The sequence below is a fragment of the Cornus florida genome, unplaced genomic scaffold (genome assembly GCF_030987335.1).
Source record: "Cornus florida cultivar Cherokee Brave unplaced genomic scaffold, ASM3098733v1 CherokeeBrave_3.0.0_Hap2_Chr11, whole genome shotgun sequence".
NCBI lineage: Eukaryota > Viridiplantae > Streptophyta > Magnoliopsida > Cornales > Cornaceae > Cornus > Cornus florida.
In genome coordinates this window covers 105,436,445-105,458,541 of record NW_026775581.1, presented here as the reverse complement: position 1 = coordinate 105,458,541, position 22,097 = coordinate 105,436,445, and the positions used below count along the sequence as shown (strand labels likewise).

Genomic DNA, 22,097 nt, shown 5'->3' with positions numbered 1-22,097 from the left:
ATAATCACAATTTGCATCTTCGAATTTCTACAGTTATACATTTTCAAAACTGTTTCGTAATGTTCTCACAGTACCAACTTTTACATTTTCTGTGTGTGTATATATAATGGAATCTTGAAGAGTCAATGAAGAAAAGGAACAATTGATGATCAATGTTTACGAAGGTTTTGCTCTCACAATTCACCTCCAATAATTGTGTTTAAATATATGTAGACATTGTGTGCTAAAATATATAAACATGCAAGTATACAACTGAATATATGCACCTATCCCGTACATACAAATTTATAGATGCATATACAAGGGGGTACCTTTTAAGGCTTCAAAACCTCAACAACCAGCTCTATTCTAACCTCCTTTTACTCTTAAAAGATGGTCCCTACAAAGCTCTAACTCTTTCCTCCCTAAATCATTCAACCATACCAAAAAGTTCTGCTCTCTGGGAGCAAATGATGTTGTAAACTACCATTGCCTGTAAAAACACCAACTCTATAATTTTAAACTGAGTAGATAAATCAAGTACCTTACAAATCAAAGAAAAGAAAAGGGAAAATGTGGGCTCCTTTGGCAACAGATGCTTGTTTTATTATTTCCTTTTTATTCGAGCACAAATCGAGAAATGATCCAAATTTTTAATTACCGACTCTCCCAGTTCTTGATGGAGAGCAACTGGATCATCTACATGCAAAGTTCATTGCCAGAGAAGATATAAATTGGTGCAATTGAAGTGGGGGAGAAAACAGACACCAACATTATACATGAACTTTAAATAAATGAAAACCTCTGTTAACTTTTGTTTCCCAAGAGTTCAAATTCTCTATACTTGGCCAAAAAAAAAAAAAAAAAAACAAAACAAAACAAAACAGGCCATTACCTAGTGATAGTCCTATCAATTTGAGGTGGTGGTTGAACTATACACCGATCAAATGAGAGAGCACTTATGTAGACTTGCTGCTGCAATGTTTGGTTGTGGCAGTCCCATTTATAAAGAAAAAATGAAGCTCGCAATTCAAGTGCAACCAGAACTTAACCGAGCCAAGAAGACCAATCCTCCAACGAGTCCTCGCATTCCCTTTGAGTTCAAATATTACAGACCCCTGCTTTATAGACCTGTCAACATAGTCCTGCTCGGCAGGGCCTAGCGGAATCGGGGACGAGTCAACTAGGTAGTTCAACTCAATTGAGCTATTCTTGCTCACATCAAATGGCTCAGCAACCAATTTTGCTATCTTTGTCCCATAGAAGCTGAGTAACAAGCTTACTTGGTAGAAACTCGCGTGGGCTTTGGCGTTGTGATTCTCAAACTTGGTAGTAATGTTGACCTCGGTTGTGAGCAGACCGGCTTGGGAATAGTCGAACAAGTCGAGATGAGCTTCGGCGACACTAAATGAAGGCACCTTTGGCTTGATGATCTCGTATCCCACAAACACAATCAGGCCTGTGACTATCACTGCAACGGCTAGAACAGTGCAGATTATGGCTAAAAGCCAGATTAATGGATTGGTGTGTTTTTCGTGATAGGGCGAACGCTTGGACCTCTTGTCTGTTTGCATTGGGAGATGATGCTTGGACCTCTTGTCTGTTTGCATTGGGAGATGATGGTTTGTGCAGGGACAGGGACAGAGACAACATCCAGTGGGATGTGGTTTTTTTGGGGGAATATATGTTGAAGGTGTCGATGAAATTAGAGGTATTTGTGGTTTAGTTAGCAAGGTATAGAATTTAGAGCTGTGTTGGGGTTCTTAGCTCTCATTGGTGGGGAAGGTTTGGTATATCTTCCTTCCCTACCGATAAAGTTTTCATAATTAATGAATCTTAGGCACTTTGCGTTAGCCTTAGAAAAAGAAAACAATACCAAACTTGAAATTAGGCCACAGCATATGAAGTGGTCTCTCTCTCTCTATCTCTCTCTCTCTCTCTCTCTCTCTCTCTCTCACACACACACACACACACACACAAACCACTAATTGGCTACTCCGTAGAAATGATACCTTTAAAGCTTCAATCTGGAACACGTTGAAGATCTTTTCAGCTTGCTCAAACCAAATCTCTTGTCTGCTTGAGTTGTGTGTCTGTTTGTGCGCATGTCAGCCTCTATTGGAACGATGGTTGTTCCTTCGACCCATTTAATACACAGTTTTGTTCTACAATGTCTTAAACGCTAAGAAAATCAGAATTGCATGTCAAAAAAGCTTCATCACACTTTAAAGCATTACATAAATATGTTTGTGGTATGTAAAGGTAAAAGTCGATCCTTTTCCCAGTGTCGTCAAATCCCACTAGACACGCGGAAACCACCAAACTGAAGTACTATGTCCCAGTATGATAGGGACGGACGAACCAACCCATTAACCATCTAAATTATTTGATCAACAAAACCCCTAGACAGCCATGAAAACTACCAAATATAGGGAGGAACTACTATCAAATACTTTGGCATCACGACAAGTATTTTGTGTCATGGCTTCTCGAACAAAGGAATACAGTGACTTCGAAAGAATTGAACGTTTTACCTTCGAGAACAAGGGATCCAATAATTTCGAAAGAATTGCTTCGAAAGAATTGAATGAGTCGTATGTAAAATTTCATACATGGTGGTTGCTGGCTATGCCAAAAGAGAGCTTTTCAACAACCTCAGGATCCTCCTTATCACTGTAATATTAGAACTCATGGCAACAATGAAAATAAGCACAGCTAACAAATCTAAATCCTCTCCAGTGCACCAGTACTCCGCGGTGCATTGAGAACGGTTGATGACTTGATATCAACCCAACAACACAGGTGAAGTTCTTTACTGGGTAATCTAAACTGTCCAAAATACCAGATACCGGAGATAAACTTTTTCTCACATCAAACTCTCTGTCCAAAAACACAAATTTGATTTAAAATTATCTGACCCATCATATCAGTCTTTCATCGTCTTACTTGGCCATCTAATAATGGTCAAGGTAATTTATTACTCAAACTGCCTTCATTCACCTTCAGACGAGGCAATTCATCACCTCTTGCAGTTCATGTTCTGGAGAATAGCAACTAATTCCCACCATCGAAGCAGCATATTCACAATTTGCACCTTAAAATCTCCAAAGTGATACATTTTCAAAACCGTTTGGTAATGTTCTCACAGTAGTAACTTTTACAGAACAAGGCATGTAAATAAACTTGTAAACGTGTTTGCAGACATTTATGCATAACCAACAATCTCTAAGTAAATAGGAAATTTGCATCTTAGAACGTCCAAAGTGATACATTTTCAAAACCGTTTGGTAACGTTCTCACATTACTAACTTTTTCCAAACAAGGAATGTAAATAAACTTGTAAACGTGTTTGCAGACATTTATGCATAGCCAACAATTTCTATGTATATACGAAATTTGCATCTGGGAATCTCCGAAGTGATACATTTTCAAAACAGTTCCGTAATGTTCTCACAGTACTAACTTTTACAGAACACAAGGTATGTAAATAAACTTGTAAACGTGTTTGCAGACATTTATGCATAACCAACAATTTCTAAGTAAATAGGAAAAGCTGTACAACAACTTGGTGCAGCAAATACAGTTCCTTTATACAAACAGTGAGCTAAAAAAAAAATAACATAAACAAGCATCATTGAAGAGTCAATGATGAAACCATTGATCATCTCTATTTACCAAGGTTTTGCTCTCACGATTCACCTTCAAGAATTTAGCAGTGCATGCCTGTGGCTCATCAAAATATGTCAAACGTCTAGCATCCAAAAGCAATCTCAAATATGTTCTGCGTGCACAAAGCACAACCCTTCCAGGGTTTAAATTCCAGCCAAGAAAATTTGCATCAACGGAATTAATGTTTGCAGAATAACAAAAATGAACAGTTCAGTATCAAACAAAGATGCCTTCTATAGTACAGTTAATTGGTTGTTTTGACAATAAACATCTTTTGGAAAGTACTGAACATTTTGAGAGTTTTAGTTGCCTGTAACTGTTAACACATTTTTTTTGGGAGGGCATGAAGCAGTTTGCGAAAAGTGTAAATGACTAAGCTAATTTTGTTTGCAAGTCGTTTTCAAAATATACACTTACAAATCATATCCCAAACCAATAATTATGTTTAAATATATTTAGACATGTGTGCTTAAAATAGATAAACATGTATAAATGAATAAACATCTAAATGCATATATACACCTATACACGTACATACAGATTTATAAATGTATATACAAAAGTGTGTGTGTGTGTTCGTGTGTGCGCATATTAACATACATACAAATTTGATACCTACATATTAGTGTGTACATGAATTTATATTTACTTACACCACTATACATTATGTACTTAACAATCAAACTCGCAAGCTAATATAAAATCCTTGTATTCTCCATTATATATATGTGTTCGCTTACACAATTGTCTGTCATGCAATTTCTAAGAACTGGTAAATTATTGTCAAAAGTTTCAGCTAAACTCGAATAAGAATATTTCTTTCTCATGTAAACAAGTTGATAGAAAAACATTTCTAGCTTCTTTTAATTTTTTTTAATTATGGAATCAAATGGAGGGAACAGCTTTAAAAGTCTGGTCACTGGTGCGCCCCTAAAACTACTACAATACCCCCCTACAATGAACAAAAGCATGCACATTAAAGTTATTGTGACCCAATGACACAAATTTACTCAACCAAAATAGCCTCTACAAATGATTGTTAATCACCAGCACCCTTCGAATTGTAAATGTTAGTTACCCCCTTCATATTCACCACTATGAGATAAATAAACAAAAATCATCATGCAATCATGGAAAAGTCTTTCAAATAAATAATGTACACAATAGAAAAATCTAGCTTCTATAGGCTTTCAAATTTGAAGTCCCAGTAGGAAGTTTTAATGGTCTTTATAAAAATATATACTCTTTCCAGTTCAATAGATATAAGTTCAAAGCATTTTCAGAAGCTTACGAAACTCTTTTTGGACTGTTTGATGCAATTCTAAGCTAGTCTATCCTTCAACTTTTCTTCACTGTAACTTTGTGCCAAAATCTCAACAACCATATCTGCTCGAACCTCCTTTTACTCTTAAAAATCCTCTCTACAAAGCTATAACTTTTTCCTCTCTAAATCATTCAACTATAGCAAAGTTTTGTTCACCGTTATTGGTCACAGATATAAGAACAGCCACAAGATCCCTTCTTCTCTATTCACAAACCCCTGTTCAAACAATCCCTAATCAATCGTGGTCTTTCAAGCAGCTTCAGGCCTTCAATCTCACAATCAAACCATAAAATGATGTCCGGAGTTTCCAGCAAAGTTCTGAATTTCCAGCAACCAAACCATCTAGAAACTTACTTGATTCCAGTTCCTTCCCATCCCTAAAGCCTAAAATGTTAAAAACTCAAGTTTGCAAGTTTTCTTAACCTAAGCCCACCATGGAATTAAGCAAAGCCCTATATCAACTGTGCAAGAGCTCCTACGAGAGTTTCTTTGCAGAGCTCTATATCAACGGTGCAAGAGCTACGAGGAGGGTTTTTTTTTCCTTTTTTTCTTTCAATTATTCTAAATCCACTTCTTTCCATATTCCCTAATGCTTTTCAACATGTTCGCCACCTAAATAATAGTGCCTGGGGTACAAAGGATATCGTAATCCATAATAACATATAAAAACACCCACTCTATAATTTCAAACTGCGTAGAAAAATCAAGCAGGGAATCAAGTACTCCTGTATAACTTACAAATCAAGTAAAAGAAAAGGGAAAATGTTGAGTACCTCTTATTTTAGATAAATTACAATACCAATTTTTTGTAAGATTACCACATATATCAGTGACCCAAGCCAATGATAACAATGCACATGAGTAACAAGCACCTGAACTGACAAAGGCAAATGCCAATAGTGAACAGAGTATAAAGATTAGGAATGACAAATCCAAATCAAGAGCATGTGATAGGACTCAACTCTCTCATTTCTTGATAGAGAACAACTAACTGGATCATCTACATGCAAAGTTCATTGCCAGAGATGACATAAATTGGTGCAATTGATGTGGAGAGAAAACTAAAGACACCAAAATTATACATGAACTTTAAATATATAAAACCTCAGAATAAGTTGCCCAAGGGTTCAAATTCAAAGGCAAATGCCAATAGTGAACATTTGAGTATAAAGATTAGGAATGATAAATCCAAATCAAGAGCATGTGATAGGACTCAACTCTCTCAGTTCTTGGTAGAGAGCAACTAACTGGATCATCTACATGCAAAGTTCATTGCCAGAGATGACATAAATTGGTGCAATTGGTGTGGAGAGAAAACTATAGACACCAAAATTATACAAGAACTTTAAATATATAAAACCTCAGAATAAGTTGCCCAAGGGTTCAAATTCAAAGGCCATTACCTAGTGGTAGTCCTATCAATTTGAGGCGGTGATTGAAGTGGGAAGTCAGATACAGAACCAAACTTCGGCTACTTGTACAAAGCGCTTGCCTGCTAGCTGAAACCCACATTTTCACTCTTTCAGCCAAGCTTTGACCATTTCACCAACCAAAGGTTCCTCTCTACACTTGCAATAAATGAAATATAAGGGAGAAAATTAAAAGCAAAAAAGTATTAAAAAATAAAATTAAAGAAACTATTATGCAATCAGCCTCTTCTACAGTTTGTAGTTTAATTTTCTTTAAAATTACAAATTATCTCAATGGTAATACTTATTTTTACAATTTCCAATTGATTTATATTTTCTTTTAATTTTATTTTTTCTGTTAATTTATGGTCAATAACAACTTACCTATATTTAGGAACTCTTCAATGCATCATTTGTGTCCACATATCCTAATTCTTAAGGACTATGAGGACCAGCACTTAAGCACCCATTTTCAATACAGGTACAATAATCTGAAGAAGTGGCTAACATTGTGGGACCAAATCATCAACTAGTGCTTGCATCCATTGAACCCCTTCCCCACACCCTTCTTAACATGTGGCAGCGTCATATTGGACAGCACTCATGATGATGATGTTGGAACACAAACGCATGAGCACCTTTTTCCCTCAGATGCACCCCATTTTTCTACAAGGACTACTAAGTCATCGATACGTCAACAATCACCACTCGTATCACGAATATATTGAATCCCTCCCATCAACTCAGAATGATATGTTTTAGCACCCATACTGGAGCTTCTCCACCACCAAAGCACCTGTTATTCTTCCGCATCACAAGCCTTGCCAAATACAAAGAAAACTGCCCTCCATGCATCTCGAACTTAACTACACATTGTATGTCCCCTCCAAGACTCGAGCATTCCCAATGTGGAAACCGACAAAAACCATTGCACTCTATATATAGCAAAACGCTTAGCCCAGGGCAATGCAAAAAGAAGGTGACTTACCAACGTCTCCTCCTTTTTGCACATGCAACACCAATTGAACACAATCTCCCACTTCTTCCACAAATTATCAAGCGTCAAAATCCTCCCTAGAGCCTTTGTCCATCCGAAGAAAGCCACCGTGAGAGGGACTCTTGTACTTTTTTGCTGCGTTTGGTACACAAGAATGGAATGCCCATTCTAACATTTTGGATCCTTTCTTTTATGTGGCAAGAATAATTAAAGTTGGAATGACATCATTCTCGTAAAAACCATTCCAGGTCATTCCACTTCTTAACCTATCATTCCATTCTCAAGTATTTAAAAAAAAAATCACGTTTGCAAAAAAAAACCTCATGTTCCAAATCCAAAAAGTAAACCATAGTCGTTGTCGCTGCCAGTGCGGCCGTCACCACCACTGCAACCACCGCCGCCTTCCTCTACCACTACCATCACCTCCGCCTTGCAGCACGACAACTGTCACCATCATCTCCACCACCGCCATTTCTTTTAAGAAAGTTATAGAAGAATGTTGTTTTGTTAGTTTAATTTATTTGTCACCAGGACGAGCATTTTGGAGAATTAAATTTAAAGTTTCTTCCATTTTAGGTTTTAAACTGGTCCAACCAAACACTAGAAGGGTGATGATGATTCCATTCCTACATCATTTCATATTCGCAACCAAACAGTAAAATGAGAATAACCATTCCATTCCTTTTCCATTCTCATTCCCTTCCCACCAGCATTCCATTCCCACTTGGAATGCATGGACACGGGACACAGGTACAGCATATACGGATACAGCAACACAAAAAATGTAAAAAAAAAATAGGACATGAACACGGCATGGATACTTAAAAAATAATAATATATTATGTGTGTATATATATATAATTATTTTTACTCATCTCATCCATACAAATCATGAATGAAATCACAAATTTGGAGTCTAGAGCTAGATGTTTGTTATTTTTGTTTCCTGAACTTTTATATTATTTTTATAATAAATCCACAATATATTTTAAATTACATTGAATCATATTCTTAAAATATATATATATATCACAAAACCACCCCACCGTGTCAGGAAAGTGTCCTTGTTGTGTCCTAACCATGTCGAAGAAAAAAATAAAATATTTAAATTTCAGGACATTTCTAGTCGTGTCCGACACGTGTCCAAGCCATGTCTGCATGTCCGAATGTCTAACACCACCACGATACCCTAGGTGAATTGGCGGTGCCTTCTACATTCCCGCGTACCAAACGTAGCCTTCATGGAAAGGTTGTCGCTTGAACACCTGCAACACTTAATAAAAAGATCCAATTGCAAAATCACTATGACAAGAACCCACCCAACTCCACTCATCATCACCTACTATCCATATTCTGCTTATATAGCACAGAAAGAAAGCTACCATATCCTCCATCTCCCAGGCCTAAGTTCTCTCATAAATTGCACATCCCAGGTCACCTCCCAGTTACCAAGGCGATAACACCTGTCCACGTATTCCTAAATTATCTCGGAAAGTCTGTCTCCATACCAAACATCCATCCAAAATTGAATGTGTCTCCCACTTCTAAACGTGAACCGAAGTTACCAAGCATGTTTAGAAAACACAATCCAGCCCTTCCGAATATTTGTCCATCCCACGCCCCCGCTGGGGTATTCACTTCCTAAGAGCAACACCCACTGCCTCTTTCCTCTCCAGATTTATTCTCAATAACTCTACTCCACAAACTATTTTTATCCTCCCCATATCGCTGCAGTCATTTCCCCTTCAAGGCTTGGTTAAACAAAATAAATTTCCTTACACCCAATCCTCCCATCTTTAAAGGTCTACAAATCTTCTCCCAGTTTGCCAAGTGGAATTTAAATTTATCTCCCATTCCTCCTTATAGGAAATTCCTTTGAAGCCTCTCTATCCTCTTAACTATAGAAGAAGGAATCTGAAACAAAAAAAGTATGTTGGACGCTTTGAGACTGTACTCTTGACTAAAAAGTTAGGCAACCTTCCTCTACAAGACATTACTTCTTCCACCCTGCTAGCCTTTTCTCAAAATGCTCCACTACTGGATCTCAGATTGATAATAACCTCGACAAAGGACCCAAAGGTAAGCCCAAATAAGACACTGGATAAGCCAAATTCCGCAATCCAAAATTTACTAGCTAGAGAGGCAATGTTGCCTACCTACCCTATCAAAACAATCTCAATCATACCAATATTTATTCAATATAGACATTGCTTCGAAGCACACCACCAAACATCTCTCACGTACCCCAGTTGTTTCTCCAAGGCATCACATAAACACAACTGCAAAAGAAGATATATCACTTCCAACTAAGTAGTTGTGTTCCCTCTCAAATCTTACGACAGGTTCCAACAAATCCAAATATTGTCCTGTCAACAATCCATCTAGAAATGATCTGCATTTCTCCACAATGATCCTTCACAAAACCCATGCCGCTAGCTAGATTGTGAGGTATTCAAAATACAGTACCCAGTCATTTATGGCACCCAAAACAACTTAATAAATATACCAAAAGTTCTAAGGTTCTCAAAGTAATCTTGCAAATATCTCATAAGTGTTTCTTTTATGCTCAACACCTCCAATATAAGTGTACCTATGTGAGATAAAGCCTAGAGGCCTACTTATAATGATCTAGAATCCTAGCCCGAATTAAACAAGTAAAAAAGAAGTTTCTACATTAAAAAAAAAAAAATATATATATATATATATATTGCTATTTTTTATAGTAATATGCAGTCTTTGCCAAGTTGAGCATCAATGTTTACTAGTCAAACATTGGCAATAGACTTCCTTTCCAATTGAGCATTGCTGCTCACATCCTAAGCATGCTTAACCAAGATTTTTCAAAAAAGAAATCAAAGACGATTCCTTAAGTGTCCTAATTTTCAAATCAATTTTAAAAACCTTAGTTCAAATTAGGCTTAGGGTCCACACAGTCAAAAATACATTTACCCATATTGTCTAGATAGTGTGAGCCATGTGAACCATGACCATCAATTTCAAATCCAATGTGACAATCGTATTAGCACCTTTTTGATCTTCATGATTTACATCCAAATTTTGATCATATTTTCTCGATCAAATTATTAGGTAAATTAATACAACCAACTAAACCAGATTCACTTGACCAATTAAAACTCGTGTTCAACCACATAATTTCCAAATACCATGACACTATAAAATCCCCCTTTTGTTAATTTATTGCTAAATTGATTTTCTAATGTACAAAGCCTGGCCTATAACTATTGCAACAGAATAATCTAGAAGTATGAAAAAGGGCTGAATAAATATCCTGAATACAAATCAGATTGACCAATGACTTGATAGAACTAATGAAAATCATGTTTTAGTTAACAAATTGGACATGTAATCCACACAAATGAAACAAACTACCTTCATGCAATTTAGTAAGGATAAGCAATTAAAAGATAAATGAACACTTAAATTCCCTTTCAATTCCATCTTCTCCCCACAAATTTCTTTTCCCTTTTTCTTAACAAATTGAAGGAGGATAAGCAAGGACAAAAAAAAAAAGAAAAAAATTGAAATTAGTGAGGACCGTAAAAAAGAAAAAAATTGAAATTAGTGAGGACCGCGTCAACACAAAGCATACTTCAATAACACAACACAAGGAATCAACCAAAAAGCATACTTCAATAACACAATACGAGGAATCAGTCAATCAACCAAAAAACATACTTCAACACAATTATCACAAAGCACAAAATATAAATATATCTGTGTGTATGCCCGTCCAATGAGACGTTAGGAGGGGGCAAATGAAGACATACATAACTTTTCGCATAATTTTGCACAAAGTCTACTCTAAGTCGTCTTTTCTCACGATTGTATGTTCAAGCTTCAACCATTGCACCAAGCAATTATTAATGAAAGAAAATGAAATTCCTAGTCCAACGGCAATCTTCTTACCTAGTGAAGAACGAAGAAAATCTAATAGAATGATCGGAACATAAATTTACCTAGTGACATGATGACTATCTCTCATGACATGCTTCATATGCGCCTCAACCACTACGTTGATCGCCTCATCGTCTAAGTTTCACCATGCAGACTCTCGCCTTGTAGATCGGAAAACTTTGTCAGGAAAAACAACATTTGCAAGAACCCACTAAAGTGCACCTTAGGAGGATGACTGCTAGAGTTCTAGAATCCATTATCCACTATCATCGAATTAACATCAATCCATCTAAAGCTTGACAAAATCTTGTGATGTCACCTCCTAAACCCTCATAAAGCAATTGAAGTGCCTTTGGGGTAAAGTTTCCCTCTTCAATGATTCAAACATGACAAAAATGACTCACCAATTTGGTAATCTCATGCAAGCCAAGACCGCTATTTTGTTTTGAAATTTTTTGGACTAACGTGTGCCAAAATGCACTAACAATAATATGATAGAACCACAACCAAAGGCAACCACAATTTTTATACCTTACATCAACCCTATTGTCTATTGAAGTTCTTTTGGAAAAGAAACTTACCAATTAAATTAGCAAGATCATACATGTTACGACAAATGCAGCAAACCAAAAACAAGAATTACGATAGAAAGGTAAACGCGTCACACACAAACAACACAAGATTTACGTGTTCCTGCTTAAGTCTAAGGCTACATCCACGGTGAAGATCCGATAAAAGATTTCACTATGAGAAAAATAGGACATTACAAGCTCCAGCCCCCAAACCCAAGCTCTCGCTCTCACTCTCTTTCTGCAATTTTGAGTGCTCTCATTGTCCCACTCTAAATGCTAAGTGCCTTTATATACCGGGCAACAAGAAGTACTAAACAGGGTCCACGACCCACAAGAGAAAAATAGGTCTCACAAAACTCACTTTTTAGATCGAAACTAGGTTGTATTGCGACCCGGTCCGAAACAAAATTTGGGCAACAACATCGCAAATCTCTACCTTGGCTCAAATTACGCCAAACTCCACACTCCTAGCTACTCCTATCACCTCCTACACATGCCCTCAAGGGCCTAAGCAACTGCAAACACTAATGAAGTCCAGACAACGTCTCAACTTGACAATAAAAATGACCTTAGTCATCATATCCGCCGGATTCTCTTCTATCCCAATCTTCCTCACTGCAATAGCACTTTGTGGAATCACATATCAAATGAATTGCAAACTTGCAACCTGACATCAATGTGTTTGGTCTTCTCATGGAATATCTGATTCTTTACGTATTCCACTCCGACTGTCGCAAACACAGTCAAATCATCATGCTGCAAGCCTAAATCACTAACCAAGCCTTTCAGCCATAAAGCTTCCTTCACTGCCTCTGTGACTACTATTTTGGCTCAGTCATAAACAATGCAAGCAAAGTTGCCTTTCCAATTGATCACATTCCCACAAAGAGTGAAGACATACCCAGTCAAGGACCTTCTCTTATCAACATCTCCAGCATTATTCGAATTAACATACTAACAACACTCCCACACGTGTCACTGCCTCTATCATAGACTAAGCCAACATTTGCAGTTGCTTGCAAGTACCGCAATATCCACTTCCCAACCTGCTAATGAACTTTCCTATATCTATCCATGTATCTACTCACTACACTACCCGCATGTGAAATGTCTAGCCTAGTACACACCATAGCATACAAGATGCTACCAACTACACTAGCAAAAGGAACACGAGACATGTGCCCACCTCCTCCAAAATATGTGGTGACAATCCTACCGGAAGTCTAAAATGGGTAGCCAATAGAGCACTCTCACAAGTTTAGACGCTTGCATACCTAAGTGTTCCAGCACCTTCTTAATGTATTTTCTCTTTGACAAGTACAATATGCCCACTTCTCTGTCCCTATGAATTTTTATACCCAAAATCCTCTTCACGGCACCAAGATCCTTCATCTCAAAATCAACACTACGCTAAGCCTTGAACATATTGATTTCCGACATGTTCTTGCAAGTTATCAACATGTCATCAATACAAATGCGAACCATCTGAGAGCCTTATGTGATAGTTCCAACTGACTCCTATACTAGCTACTCCCAACCATAAAGGTGTCAAATCATTTGTACCACCATCTAGGAGACTACTTCAGCCCATACAAGGACTTCTTTAGTAATTAAACATGGTCTTCCATTCCTAGAAACTCAAACCCGTCGGGTTGATGAATATAAATATGCTCTTCCAACTCACCATGCAAGAACGCAATCTTAATATCAAATTGCTCAAGCTCCAAGTCATACAGAGCAACCATAACAAGTAACACCACGATTGAGTTATGTTTCACCACAGGAGAAAAAATTTCATTAAAATCCACCCCTCCCCTCCGTGTATTTCCCTTTGCCACCAAACGTACCTTGAGCCTTGCATCTTCCACTCCTGGGGCTCCTTCCTTTATTCTTGAAAACCAATTTACAACCCACAATATTATGCCCTTTAGGCTTCTCATCTAGCTCCCAAGTTTGGATCTTATTAAGAGACTTAATCTCCTTGTTCGTGGCACCAAACCACTGTTCTAATTCTCACCTATGTGATGGCCTCATAATAAGAACACAGTACCTACTCATCGATACTCTCCGCCACACTAAGTGTGTAAGCAACCGAATTCTCATGTAAAAACCCATACTTTTAAGGCGGCCAAGCCTCCCTCCTCGGTCTGTCTCTAGCCACACTATATTGCTGCAACTGTGGTATCTTCCTTCTTAGCCTGAAACTGCACGTTTATCATTCAACCGATCAGGAATATCCTTTAACTGCACCTCTGCATGCTCCACCTACTCACTTACACCTTGAACTCTCATTGAATCAACTACCTCCTTTTGCAACCGCAGACTCATTAAAAGTTACATCCCTGCTAACAAGTTATTTCTTTCCTGAAGCATCTAGGCACCATAATATGTATCCCTTGACCCGGGGATCATAACTAAGAAATATAAATTTCTTAGCCCTCGATTCAATTTTCTTTTCAATTGACATGAGCGTACGCAGGACACCTAAATATTCTTAAATTACTATAACTAGTAGGAAAATCAGACCATACCTCCTCTGGAGTCTTACAATCAATAACAATCAATAAAAATCAGTTCATGCATCGCATTCACTCCAACAATGTTTTATTCGTTCGTTCTAGCAACTATATTTCTGCTGCGGAGTTTTCCTCATTGTGCGGTGTCTCGTAATCCCGTGATCCTTGCAAAACTCATTAAATTTTTCTTCATACAATTCCAAATCAGTTATCCTGGCCTACTTTCCAGTTTGTTTCTCAACCAAGGTCTTCCACTGCTTGCACGTGACAAAAGTCTCATTCTTGTGCTTCAAAATATATACCTCGACTTCCGAGAAAAATCATCAATCAGTTCCATTATGAATCTACCACTACCATGTGAAGCAACCCGAGGGGCACACCAAAGATCAGCATGAATATAATCCTACTTACCCTTGATCCTATGGATTCCCATACTGAACTTCACTCTGCAATGTTTCCCTAAGACACAATACTCACAGAAATCCAACTTCTCAACTGACGATTAAGCAAACCCTCCTTACTTGGAACATCAACCCCCTCACTCGCATGCCCAAGCCACGTCTGCCACAATCCAATAGTATCTGAACATGGATCCGAGGACAATACTCTAGCTAACCCTGTGACTGTGCTACCCCGTTGCGCATATAAACCAATGCTTCTTCAGTCCCTTCATCACCATAAGAGAACCTTAAACCTGCACTTGATGGAGTTCAGGGTACCTAGGGAAATCAAATTCTTCTTCAGTTTTGGTACATGCCTGATTTTAGTCAATGTCCTCACTATGTCGTCATACATCTTGATTTGAATTGTACCGATACCTAAACTCTTGCACGAAATATTTCTCCCCATCAAAACTTCCCTTCCATCAATGGAACGATAAGAGGTAAACCAGACCCTGTTTGGATAAATGTGATACGAGCAACCTGGATTAGGAATCCACTCATTGCTGGAGCTGTCAATAGAAATCGTGAGAACATTACCACCATCTGAATCATTACCCTCTACAATAGCCACATCACCGGCTTCATAAGATTCCCTTTACCTTCTTACACTTCAGACAATCTTTGCTAAAGTGCCCTTCCTTGTGACAGATGTAGCATCTCAGCACCTTCGTTTTGTTTTTAGATTTAGAATGACCACTGTTGCCGACACTCCCTTTTAATTTGTTCTCCCTTTAACAACCAACCCCTCCACCGAACCTTCAAACGACCACGTTTGCAACTCCTTTAAATTCAAAGTTGCATTCAAATCTTCCATTGACAACATAGTTCTATCATACATCATCGTATTGTATCGATAAAGTTATCAATCGAGGGTGGTAGAGAACACAACAAAATAATAGCTCGATTCTCATCCTATATTTTAACATTAATGTTATTCCAAGTCCATGATGAGATATTGTTTAGTTCGTCAAGATGGTTTTTCAAAGACGAACCTTCATGCATCTAAAGAGTGAACAATTGCTTCTTTAAATACAAGCGATTCACAAGAGATTTCGTCATGTACCGAACCTCCAACTTGTTCCACAACCCATCCAGCGTAGTCTCTCCATAAACATCTAGCAAAACTTCATTACTCAAGCACAACATAATCACACTAAGTGTTTTCTCCATCACATCATCTTTGTCCTTAAATCTTTTCTAGCAGTGCATCCTTACCTTTAGTCCCTTGGATAGCCCATATTGAACCAACGGAGCCTGATTTCCAGAAACTTGGTCGTCATCCCGCTTCGTACCGAAAGCTCTCTTACTAGTTTGTTACAATAAATGTAGTGAACCAAGAACAAAACAAAATCACGATAGAAAAGTAAACACGTCACACACCATGTAGTTTCTTTCCATTGCCCATGTTGCCACTGCTGAACTCCCTAACATAGGCAGATCTTCACTAATCGTTGAGGAGTTCGGACGGTAAGAAACAACAGAAGGATTCATGTGGTTCAAGCTCTCATACTAGTTTGATACGACAAATGCAGAGAACCAAGAACAAAACAAAATCACGACAGAAAAATAAACACACCATTAACCAAGAATAAAAATGCTATCCTTCTTGTTGAAAGAGAGAGAGAGAGAGAGAGAGAGAGAGAATATATGAAAACGTATATATTATTGAGTGAGTAATACAATAATACAATGGTGTTTATATAGGAGAAGTTACGGGAGTAAGTGAGTGGAGAACAAGTAAACCCTATACATGGTAATTCTATATATGGTAATGAGGGGTAAGTGAAGGCGGCCACAGAATATAAAAAACCCTAACATAGAATGCAATCTAACTGTGCACGTGTGACAACTCATACAATACTGTACAACACTCCCCCTCAAGCTGGAGAGTAAATATCAGTAACTCCCAGCTTGCTACATATGGAATCAATAGAGTCCTTGGGAAACGTCTTAGTAAAGATGTTTGCCAGCTGTGTACCAGAAGGAACAAAAAGTGTAACAATCTCATTCAAGTCAACTTTAAATCGAATGAAATGGCAATCTACTTCAATGTGTTTAGTACTCTCATGGTAGACTGGATTGCTAGAAATATGAATAGCTACCTGATTGTCGCAATAGAGAGGAATTGGGTACTGGACTGAAATCCCAAATTCCTGTAAAAGAGTTTTCAACCAAGTAAGTTCACAGGCAGTGTGTCATGGCACAATATTCTGCTTCACTACTAAAATGAGCCACAACTGACTGTGTCTTACTCCTTCAAGTTCCTAGATTCCTCCTATGAAAGTGCAGTAACCCGTGGTGGACCATCGATCAGAAGGAGAACCGGCCCAATCTGCATTTATGTATCCCTTAATCCGAAGATGTCCAGAAGATCGATAAAGCAGACCACGTCCCGAAGCACCCTTGAGATACTTCAAGATGCGCACAACTACCTCCATGTGAGGTACCCGAGTACTGGTCATGAACTGGCTCACAACACTGACTGCATAGGAGATGTATGCAGATGTCTGGACAAGTGATTGTGAGGTAAATAAGTTTACCTACAAGTCTCCGATACATCTCTGGATCATCGAGTGGGTCACCATCATCCATCTTAAGTTTTACATTAGTCTCCAAGGGTGTAGCTACAGATTTCGAACCAAGATATCCAGTATCCTGTAAAAGATCAAGAGTATACTTCAGCTAAAGACTAATGCCTTGCTTCGAACGAGCCACATCAATTCCTAGAAAATACCGAAGTTTGCCCAAATCCTTAGTAAGGAAGCTAGAACTCAAGTGATGGATTAGAACTTGTATCCCATCTTTGTCACTGTCGGTGATAACAATATCATCTACATACTCCACGAGAATCACAATACCACGTTTCGTTTTTTTAAAAAAGTGAGAGCGATCAGCCTAGCTTCTGGTCATACCATGAACTACCACTGCTTTACTGAACTTATCAAACAATGCACGAGGGGACTATTTGAGGCCATAGATAGACTTCTTGAGATGACACACACACTCCCCCTTAAACTCAAACCTAGGTGGTTGAGCCATGTAGACTGTCTTAGTAAGGTCACCGTGCAAAAAGGCATTTTTAACATCAAGTTGATGAAGTGGCCAGTCTAGATTAGCTGCAAGAGAAAGATTATCACACGAGCATAATTCACTTTGGCCACAAGAGAGAACGTCTCAGTATAATCAAGGCCATAAGTCTAAGTGTAGCCTTTAGCAACAAGTCGAGCTTTGAGACGGTTAACAGTACCATCAAGCTTCTGTTTAATAGTAAAAACGCAACGACAACCAACAACCTGAGTATCAACAAGCTAAGGAACAAGGTCACAAGTATGATTCAATTTTAAAGCGTTTACTTCTTCTTCCATTGCTTTCCTGCACCCTGGATGAAAAAGTCCCTCCTTGTATGACTTGGGAAAAGCAATAAAGGATAATGACAAAGAAAAAGCTTGAAAGGAGGAGGAAAATTTATTATATGATACAAAATTGGAAATAGGGTGATTGGTACAAGACTGTTTACCTTTCCGAACAACAATAGGTTCAAGATCAAAGTCCGGAGAGATGGAAGAATCTCCAAGCGTTGAAGCGACTAGTGGAAGAGGCAAGGCTGGGTTTACTACTTCAGTCATTGGAACATGATTAACTACTCTTTTCCGGCAACGAGCATAAACACGAAGAGCTGGTGGGATGTCAGAATCAAAAACTGGAGTTGGAAGAACAGACTCTTATAGATCAGAGTCCTCCAAACGACTACCTTCCTGGGAATAATAAGGAACATCCTCAAAGAAAGTTACATATGCACACACAATTGTTTACGAAGAGTTGGATTGTAACATTTATATGCCGTTTGAGTACAAGAATAACCTAAGAAAATACATTTGTGAGCACGAGGATCAAGTTTGTCTCGTCCCGGGCTTAGATTATGAACAAAACAGACACACCCAAACACCTCTGGAAGGGTGATTGTCCTTGAAGGATCCTATAAGGTATGCAGTTTAAAAGATAAGCAGCAACCAGAACTGCATCTATCCAAAAATGTTTTAGAACATGCATTTGAATTATTAAGGCACGAGCAATAGCTAGGAGTGGGCCATTCTTCCGTTCAGCAATTCCATTTTGTTGAGGGGTATCAACACAAGATGTTTGATGAATAATGCCCCTCGACCAGAGAAATTTTTGAAAAATATTAAGTTTATATTCAAAGGCATTGTCAATTCTAAGAACAAGTAATTTTGCATCAAACTGATTTTGAATTTCATCATAAAAGGATTGAAAAACAGAGAATACTTGAGATTTATCTTTAAGAATATAAACCCAAGTTAAACGTGAATAATCATCAATAAATGACACAAAATAACGAGCAGCAAATAAACTAGTAGTACAGGCTGGTCCCCAAACATCCGAATGTACTAACTCATAAGGTTTTAAACTTTTATTATCAAAATGAGACTTAAAAGTAGCCCGATAATGTTTACTAAGTTCGCAAGTAGTACAATTAAACTTAGAAAAATCAACTAAAGAAAGGACCAAGCGTCGAAGACTATTTGAAGAGGGATGTCTAAAGCGATAATGCCACTGGTAAGCTGAAGAAGAGATGGAATGTAGAGCTGTCGGAGCAGTAGTTGGCTGGAAGTAGTAAAGACCATCCTTCTCAAACCCCCCACCAATCGTCTTCTTCTTCTTGAGATCCTGAAAGACACAACGGGAAGGAGAAAACTGACCAATTTAAATCTGTTACGATTTTGCGAACTGACAATAACTTGAATAAAAATCGAGGGATATATAAAACTGAAGAAAAAGTGAGACCCGAAGTGCGGAAGGTACGAATTTCATGAACAGGTGATTTGGCACCATTTGCTATAATAACAACCAATGGTGAGAAAACATAAGAAAAATCATAAAATAAAAAAATAAAAAAAAAAATAAAAAAAAATAAAGATGGGTTACCTGCAATGTGATTTAATGCCCTTGAATCAATGATCCAAGGTGCATAAGATGAATCATGGAGACACGTATTACCTCAAGTAACGATAGTAGCAGTGGAGGAGGGATGATTTGCACGCCCATGCTTTTCCAGAGAATCATACTCGACTTTGGAGAGAACGACTTGTTCATTCGCAGGAGTGGGAGTAGTCTCCTCTAAAACCGAAGCTTGACTAGCCTAAGCTAGCTTGCCATGAAAAGCCTAGCAGAAGTCAACAGAGTGATTGTTTCGGCCACAATGAGTACACTTCTTGCTGCCGCGACCCCCTCTTTACCGCCACGAGTACCACGACCTAGGTTGGAAAGACCTTTGGCCCGTCGTCTTCCACAAAAAGTATCATGTCGCTCGGTAGGAACAATAAGAGCAGGGTGGTTACTCAATCAGAGGGGCATGAATAGATGCTCTTCGAACTCGAGCAAAAGTCTCACTAGCTGTAGGTATCTCCTTGCCCGACAAAATTTGCGAAGTGATCGGAGCGAGTTCGGGTTTAAGTCCAAATAAAAATTTTGCCACCCGAAACTCCTCCCTGTACCGTTTTTGTTGTTCTCTGTCTGTGGTCAATGGTTAGTAGACATTCAATTCTTCCCACATACCCTTCAGTTTTTAGTAATAATCTTTAACAGAACGATCTCCCTGCTGGAGATTAAAAATATCCTAGTACAACTGATAAATACGAGAAATATTCTTCTCTGAAGAATACATGTCCCTAAGATTTTCCCAGATATCTTTGGCAGATTCTAGGAACAACACGTCGTTGAAGATCTCAGGCTCCAAGCTATTCCATAACCAAGTCATAGTCTAAGCATTTTCTTTCTCCCAAGCCTCAATAATCTTTTCATCACTGGTGGGTTTGGTTGATTTAAGATAGGACAGTTTTCCTCGAGCCCGTAAGAACCCCTTTACGGCTCGAGACCATTGAAGGTAGTTCGAGCCTTTCAATTTGGTGCTGGTGATTGACCCAAGAAAATGAGATTCCTTAGTATCCATGACACGAGCTACCAAACAAATGAGATATAGTAGCGAGACGGAGCCGAGATAAGAGAACCAAGATCAAGCTGAGATGAACCAGAGAGAAATTACCAAGGAGAGAGCCGAGGAGGGATCCAAGAGAGATTGGCGAGACGAGAACCGAGATCACCTAGGAGAGAACGCCGAGAAGAGATTGCTAAGAGAAAGCCGAGATAGAATCAAGATCGAAGTCTGAGTAAGACTGGGAAAAAAAAAATTAAAGGGGGATCGATTTCCGCTCTGATACCATGTTGAAAAAGAGAGAGAATATATGAAAATGTATATGTTATTGAGTGAGTAATACAATAATACAATGGTGTTTATATAGGAGAAGCTACAAGAGTATGTGAGCTAGAACAAGTAAACCCTATAGATGATAATTTTTTATATGGTAACGATGGGTGAAGGCGGCTATAGAATACAAAAACTAATATACAATGTAGTCTAATTGTACACGTGTGACAACTCATACAATACTATACAACGCTTCTAATTTAAAAAACATTTTCATTATTTTGGAGATGACGTTAACCATAGAATCAAGGTAGGATGGTTAAATGGATGAGTGCATATAGTATATTATATTTTGTGATAAGCTTATCCACTTACAATTGAAAAAGGGAGTTCTATAATATAGCTATTAGACCAACCATACTTTATGGTAGCAAATGTTGGCAGCTAGGAAACAACATTTGCATAAAGTGAGTGTGGAGATAGATGTGCAGCAAGACTAGAAAGGATACAATTAGAAATGATCACATTCGGGAGACGGTTGTAGTAGCATCAATTGGAGATAAAATGAGAGAAAATAGGTTAAGATAGTTTGGACATGTACAAAGAAGACCCTTAAGTGCAACGGTTAGGAAAAGTGGCACAGTCCACATTTAGGGTAATAATAGGGGAAGAGGAAGACCCATAAATTAGGCATACAGGCAGAGAGGAATGGAAACATGGGATTCATGTAGCCGACTCCAAGTTATTGGGATAAGGCTTAGTTATTGTTGTTTTATCCTACTAATTTAAAAATGATAAGCATCATAGGAAAACAATAACTTATCTTCAAATTTGCATACTTGCCTCCTCTAAATTCTACTTGTTGCCCCTGAAGGCACATCTAAACATCACTTATGTATTTAAGAAAGTGAATGAAAATTTTATTTCTTGGTTTGGTGGACAAAACTTTCAAGTACCTTGTAATTAAAAAAGTCATTAGCTCCAACAATTGAGGATTACCACATGGGCAGATTGCCGCAAAGGGGTAGCCGGTACAAGCCTATTCTTCAA

General features: G+C 38.1%; 1 protein-coding gene across 1 annotated transcript; it reads right to left on the bottom strand.

The window, feature by feature from the left end:
- Nucleotides 1-563: 563 nt before the first annotated feature.
- Nucleotides 564-2,176, bottom strand: LOC132286372 (NDR1/HIN1-like protein 12). Its single transcript, XM_059788698.1, has one exon. The coding sequence runs from the start codon at nucleotides 1,587-1,589 to the stop codon at nucleotides 939-941; it is 651 nt and encodes a 216-aa protein (XP_059644681.1). The 5' UTR covers nucleotides 1,590-2,176; the 3' UTR covers nucleotides 564-938.
- Between the last annotated feature and the right edge of the window lie 19,921 nt (nucleotides 2,177-22,097).

Excerpts from the sequence above, each read along its gene's own strand:
- LOC132286372 (XM_059788698.1), bottom strand. The coding sequence starts at position 1,589 with ATGCAAACAGACAAGAGGTCCAAGCATCATCTCCCAATGCAAACAGAC.